General features: G+C 46.0%; 1 protein-coding gene across 1 annotated transcript; it reads left to right on the top strand.

Moving 5' to 3' along the window:
- Positions 1-1,392: 1,392 nt before the first annotated feature.
- On the top strand, positions 1,393-2,703 carry LOC126424717 (serine/threonine-protein phosphatase 6 regulatory ankyrin repeat subunit A-like). Its single transcript, XM_050087439.1, has one exon. It carries the CDS (start codon positions 1,393-1,395, stop codon positions 2,701-2,703), a length of 1,311 nt encoding a protein of 436 aa, XP_049943396.1.
- Positions 2,704-7,082: the final 4,379 nt, after the last annotated feature.

Below are 7,082 nucleotides of genomic sequence, written 5' to 3'. Positions count from 1 at the left end.
AAGACGACGGCTCTCCTGGGCTCGTGACCGTATTGGTTGGAGCCTAGACGACAGGACAACCGTGGCCTGGTCTGACGAGTCCCGATTTCAGTTGGTGAGAGCTGATGGTAAGGTTAGTGTGCCGGAGACCACACGAATGCATGCATGCAAGTTGTCAACAAGGCTCTGTGCAAGCTGGTAGTGGCTCCACAATGGTCTGGGCCGTGTTTACACGTAGTGGGCTGGACCCTCTGGTCCAACTGAACCGACCATTGACTGGAAATGGTTGTGGTCGGCTATTTGAAACGATTTCCAGCAGTTCGTGTACTTCATGCTTCCTAACAACCATGGATTATTTATGGATGACACTGCGCCATGTCACCAGGCCACAATTGTTCGTGATCGGTTTGAAGAACGTTCTAGAGAGCTTGAGGGAACGATTTAGCCGCCCAGATTTCCCGACAAGGTTCCCATCGAATATTTATCGAGAGGTGAGTTCGCACCGGCAACATTTATGCTATTATGGAGGCCTATAGAAGCGGCATTGTATTTCCACGGGGTTCTTCCAACGACTTTTTGAGCCCATGTGACGTCGAGTTGATTCACTACACAGGGGAAAAGGAGATGCGACGCACCATAGGAGATATCCCACGACTTCTAACACCTCAGTGTAATGTGTCTGAGCTGCATTTAAAGAATTTTATTACTCGACCGATATTCGAACCTCGCTTGTAGTCAGGGGTTCACATCTGGTTTAGATCACTGTATTACACAGCTCTGATCTGACGTTTATGTATCCATCCAGATTATCGGCTAAACCTGAACACTGATCGGATAATAAAATACATTACATGCAACTGAGAGGTGTGTGTATGTAATCACGATGTTGTCATCAAACAAGACGATGTTTAGTAAATTATTTCGTAATGGGTGAATGGTACGCGTTTGTTAGGAAATAAAGTTTTATTGGCTCTGAGCACTATGGGACTCAACATCAGAGGTCATCAGTCCCCTAGAACTTAGAACTACTATAACCTAACTAATCTAAGGACATCTCGCACATCCATGGCCGAGGCAGGATTCGAACCTGCGACCGTAGCGATCGCGCAGTTCCAGACTGAAGCGCCTACAACCGCTCGGCCACACAGGCCGCCTAATAAAGTTTTATTCATCAGCTATATGCAACATGCCTAGCACTACGCAACTGACATTTTTATCAAATAACTGACAAATCTGAAGATACTTCTTTTCTGTTACAGGGCCACTGTCAATCTTTTGCCGATTAAAAGATGATGAAGTGTAACAAAATTAATCATTGGCATTACTGTATTCATTCTAAAACCGCAATAATATTTACAGGTGCCGAAGTTCGTTGACTTTAAACTAGTAGACTTGGGGACAAAGGTAGCGAGTATGGAATTTCCATCGCCAGAGCTGCACGAGGGCCTGCTGCACGAGATGATCGAAATGCTCGACGAAGCAGGGCTCCACAGTATGGCGTATCAGATGAAGGCAGCCTGGGACAGTGGGGCATTTGATGAGGCGATGTTGCTCAATGCAGTACTAAGAGGTGACGTAGAATGTGTGCAACAGCTGATCGAGGCCGGGGACGACGTCAACGCACAGTTCATTAATGGTGCTACAGCTACGCATTTGGCAGCAGTTGCTGGGAATGTCGACTGCTTAGGGTCGCTACTCTCAGCTGGTGCTGACGTCAATGTGAAAGACAAGTCAGGTGGGACTCCCCTGCACACAGCAGCAGGGATGGGCAGGGCCCAGGCTGTGAAGCTACTGCTGGCCGCTGGTGCAGAGGCGCTTGACCAGGACTCGGAATGTCGCACTCCGCTGCATTTGGCAGTCAAATCAAGGAATGCAGAATGTGTCACGTTGCTGGCCAATGCAAAGAAAAACCTGGACTTGAGAGACCTGAAAGGTCTCACAGCCCTGCACCATGCTGCGTGGAATGGTGACGTCGAAAGTGTGAGGCACCTGTTGGGTGCAGGCGCCCAAGCCAGCCCGGTGACTGACAAACTGGGAACACCTCTGGACGTGGCAGCATCGAGGGGTAACGACGAGTGCGTGAGGTTGCTGCTGCAGGCGGAGGCGGATCCGACAACGAGGACCTTTGGCGGTTTAACCGCGCTGCACCATGCCTTACTGGCTGGCAGACCAGAGAGTGTGAGGCAACTACTGGAAGCGGGAGCAGACATCCAAGAGAAGGATATTTTTGGCACCACACCTCTAGTCTGTGCAGTATCATTCAGCAGTCCAGCTTGTGTCAGGGTGCTGGTGGAGGAAGGAGCTGTTCTCAACGCGAGGGACAGGTCTGGTCCAACAGCACTGCACTATGCTGCATTGATGGGCAAGGCTGAGAATATGAAGTTACTGCTTGACTCTGGTGCTGACGCGCTTGCCCAGGACCCCAGAAGCTGCACACCACTGCACGTCGCATCCTTCATGGGTAAAGCCGAATGTGTCAGGCTACTGCTGAGGAACGGAGTTGACGTGAACGAGAGGGACAGCAAAGCCTTAACACCACTGCACTATGCAGCATTGAGTGGCAAGACTGAGATTGTGAAGCTACTGCTGGACGCTGGTGCAGATGCACTTGCCCAGGACTCGCTAAGTTGCACACCACTGCACTACGCAGCCTTCTGGAGGAATAAAGTGTGTGTTATAATGTTACTGTATGCAGCCTGGGTCAGACACAGAGCAAGCAAATGAAGCTGGCCATAGACCACTCTACTGTCCAGCTACGTCTGCTGTTGAGGTCAATGTTCCGGCGGCGCAAAGTTCATGTGAGTGAGGGGTTCAACATACACATCTCGTCTGTAGGTCGTCTAATAGACGCACTGAGCTGTGCATTCAGGGAAATCAGCACTCGTTTGAACAGCCACTTAAAAGATCCTTCTCCTACCAGAACATCAACATCAACGCAGCTTATAGTAAGCTTGTACAGTCCGACCGAAAACTCTGAACGTTCCAAGTTCGGTAAATAAAAATTTTAAAACTTTGATATAAACTCATTTGCACACAGTTGGTTTAAATACATAAAGTGCCTGGCAGAGAAAAAATTATGTTGTGTTCAAAAAATTATAGCTCCTTGCTGTACTCTCACAAATAACTAAATAAACTATGTTTATATTCTGTAATAACGTTCCTTACCTTTACCTGTCTACAAAAATATTCCTTTAACCTATTATTTTGTAAGTTACAGAGAAGAACGTCTCTGACTACCTAAAAGAGCCTGCACGTTACGGTAAGCACGTTGTTAGTTACATATGATACAGAATACGACATCAAGAAATTAGCCGTGAAAAGCACAACAGTACACACAAACTACAGGAAGGCAGAATTAAACTCTGATCCCTGGCTGGGAGAGGAAATTATGAAACACAGTCAGTGCAGATAGGGGAAAACAAAGTGCTGTCATTGACAGAGAAATGGAAAGAGAAAGAAGCGCAACTGGGAAGACATGCGACCATTTGGTTTACTCTTTGCACTAGAACTGGCTGCATTCGCTAATATTTCGTGACCACACGCACTTTCCAGTAGGTTTTCAGCCATGTCACTCACAAATTATTTTCGTCTTGATATGTCACTGTAATTTACTTCGAGCATAAAGTATACACGAAAGAAAAGACTTAAGATTTAGGTTAACTGTTCCTCCATTCGTCTCTCTGCACAGTTCACATATATGTATTAAAAAAATCAACTTTCGCACTCTCCTCTGTGTCTTTAAACGACAAACCGCCCTTTTGCCTCCTACTCCCTTTTCCAACGACGCATTGCTCGCACTCTCCTCTACAATCGCAGCCCAATGATGTCCCGATACAATGGAAGAGATATCTCCCAACGCGAGACGCTTTCAAAGTGTACAGCAACACATTTGTTCTCAAAGTAGCCGACACAGGCGCACTGGTGGAACGATTGGTCGCCCCACAGGAGACATCTCACAAAGAACGTCCGCCTCAAGCTTTGACACTGGGTTCACCTCGGCCCAAAAGAGAGTCCAGAGGTCCATTCTTGAATGTCATATCCCATTGAAGCCCTTCCTCGATGATTAGACCCCGAATTTAAATAATACTCGTGTCAACAACTTTTCTAAGTATTAACAGATTTTTCTACACTGCCGAAAAAAATTAACACATCTGGTATGATGATTTCGATTTCGATCCCATGACGGCATATTGCACTAGGGGTTTAGTACATCTACTGATAGTGGGTTCAACGCCGCCCGGCCGCAGTTGGCGCCCTGGCATAGCTACCAGAGCTGATTCTGCTCTTTATTAGAGAATTCTCACAGCCAGAAGGCCCAGCTTGGTGCAAACGTGTGAAGCAAGCAGGCAACCACGCCACAGACAGGCACCCGTGCTTCCGACAGCCAACTGAGCGAGTTTGAAACGGTGCAACGTCCCCTTAGGAAAATTAAGAATGACTGTGCTGGTAAACCTCTTACGTTATTTGAAATTCGAACAGCTGAGCAAAACAGGACGTACTCAGACATTTCTCTCTTTACTTCTCCTGATCATCACTAAACTGACACGCAACATTTTTTAGCGCGACGCAATCTGACTTTCAATAATCCCTACAAAAGAATAGCCCTGACTAACACTAACCTATACCTTTCGTGAATCACTCACCCCACAAAAATCTTCGTTACTCGAACTACTGCAATACAGCGTGCACCAATACTGCCAGCTGAATAAAAGATTCTAACTGCTGAAGGCACTAACTACTGATAGTTAGCAAATGAAAGATTTTGATAGAGAACAAACAATGTATTTATCTTACTAATGTTCGAAAGTCATCGTATATACAGGGTGAGTCACCTAACGTTACCGCCGGATATATTTCGTAAACCACATCAAATACTGACGAATCGATTCCACAGACCGAACGTGAGGAGAGGGGCTAGTGTAATTGTTTAATACAAACCATACAAAAATGCACGGAAGTATGTTTTTTAACACAAACCTACGTTTTTTTAAAATGGAACCCCGTTAGTTTTGTTAGCACATCTGAAGATATAAACAAATACGTAATCAGTGCCGTTTTTTGCATTGTAAAATGTTAATTACATCCGGAGATATTGTAACCTAAAGTTGACGCTTGAAACCTCCGACGTTCAGTTGCGTGTTGTAACAAACACGGGCCACGGTCGGCGAGCAGCATCTGCAGGGACATGTTTACGATGACGAACGTGTTTACGAGTGTGGCTGTAGTGCACTGTTGTGGTTTGGACTAGCTGTCGCAGTGTCCGCATGTAGCGCTTGCTGCTATTGTTATCTGCATTCGTCTCCGCACGCACACCAACAGCAGTACACCGTGTTACCAGACGTCTGTGAAAGTGTAGTGTTGTAGGAACTGTGACCATGGTGTATTCGAACTCTGAAAAGGCGGAGATGATACTCATCTATGGCGAGTGTCGACGAAATGCGGCATCCAACGTGCCGCACATAGCAAAACATCTACCGCCAACTGTATGCAACAGGTATGGTCGTAGCACGCAAACGGGTCCGCAACAGGCCCGTCACAGGAGAAGCGGGTGCAGTTGGTGTGTTAGCTGCTGTTGAAAACGGAAACCACGTGTGTACGTGTACCTCACCCCTCATGGTAATGTACATGTGCGCCAGTGAAAAAGACCAACAAACAGGTGTTAGCATGTGGACGTAATGTGCTGTTCCAGTCTCTTCTGTACCTAAGGTCCATCACCGTTTCCTTTGGATCCCTACGTAATTCGGTGCTCTCCGATACACACGATCGAACAGCGGAGGAGTGGTACTCAAGCGTCAACTTTAGGTTACAATATCTCCGGATGTAATTAACAATTTACAATGCAACAAACGGCACTGATTACGTATTTGTTTATATGTTCAGATGTGCTAACAAAACTAACGTGGTTCCATTTTAAAAAACGTAGGTTTGTGTTAAAAAACATACTTCCGTGAATTTTTGTATGGTTTGTATTAAACAATTACACTAGCCCCTCTCCTCACGTTCGGTCTGTGGAATCGATTCGTCAGTATTTGATGTGGTTTCCGAAATATATCCAGCGGTAATGTTAGGTGACTCACCCTGTATATACAGGGTGTCACAAAAAGGTATGGCCAAACTTTCAGGAAACATTCCTCACACACAAATAAAGAAAAGATGTTATGTGGACATGTGTCCGGAAACGCTTAATTTGCATGTTAGAGCTCATTTTAGTTTCGTCCACCTACGCTCAATGAAGCACGTTATCATGATTTCATACGGGATACTCTACCTGTGCTGCTAGAACATGTACCTTTACAAGTACGACACAACATGTGGTTCATGCACGATGGAGCTCCTGCACATTTCAGTCGAAGTGTTCGTACGCTTCTCTACAACAGATTTGGTGACCGATGGATTGGTAGAGGCGGACCAATTCAATGGCCTCCACGCTCTCCTGACCTCAACGCTCTTGACTTTCATTTATGGGGGCATTTGAAAGCTCTTGTCTACGCAACTCCGGTACCAAATGTAGAGACTCTTCGTGCTCGTATTGTGGACGGCTGTGATACAATACGCCATTCTCCAGGGCTGCATCAGCGCATCAAGGATTCCATGCGACGGAGGGTGGATGCATGTATCCTCGCTAACGGAGGATGTTTTGAACATTTCCTGTAACAAAGTGTTTGAAGTCACGCTGGTATGTTCTGTTGCTGTGTGTTTCCATTCCATGATTAATGTGATTTGAAGAGAAGTAATAAAATGAGCTCTAACATGGAAAGTAAGCGTTTCCGGACACATGTCCACATAACATATTTTCTTTATTTGTGTGTGAGGACTGTTTCCTGAAAGTTTGGCCGTACGTTTTTGTAACACCCTGTATATATCAATTCATGACATCTAATCTTACAAATTTCCTTTCTCTGGCGGACACACGTCCAGATCGTCCGCTCTCAAAACTCTGCCATCTCTCTCTCCACATCCACCACTGCTGGCGTTCGCATCTAACCGGCCAACACTACAACAGCGAATATTCCGACAATACCAACCTCTCACAGACCAGACACAGCACAGTCAGTGATTTTCGTACAACCTACTTACAACGGGTCACACAGTTGCCTTCGCGT

The sequence above is a fragment of the Schistocerca serialis genome, chromosome 10, assembly GCF_023864345.2.
Source record: "Schistocerca serialis cubense isolate TAMUIC-IGC-003099 chromosome 10, iqSchSeri2.2, whole genome shotgun sequence".
Taxonomy (NCBI): Eukaryota; Metazoa; Arthropoda; class Insecta; order Orthoptera; family Acrididae; genus Schistocerca; species Schistocerca serialis.
The sequence above is the reverse complement of the archived record's forward strand: the minus strand, read 5'-3'. Positions and strand labels throughout refer to the sequence as shown.

Excerpts from the sequence above, each read along its gene's own strand:
- LOC126424717 (XM_050087439.1), top strand. The coding sequence starts at position 1,393 with ATGGAATTTCCATCGCCAGAGCTGCACGAGGGCCTGCTGCACGAGATG.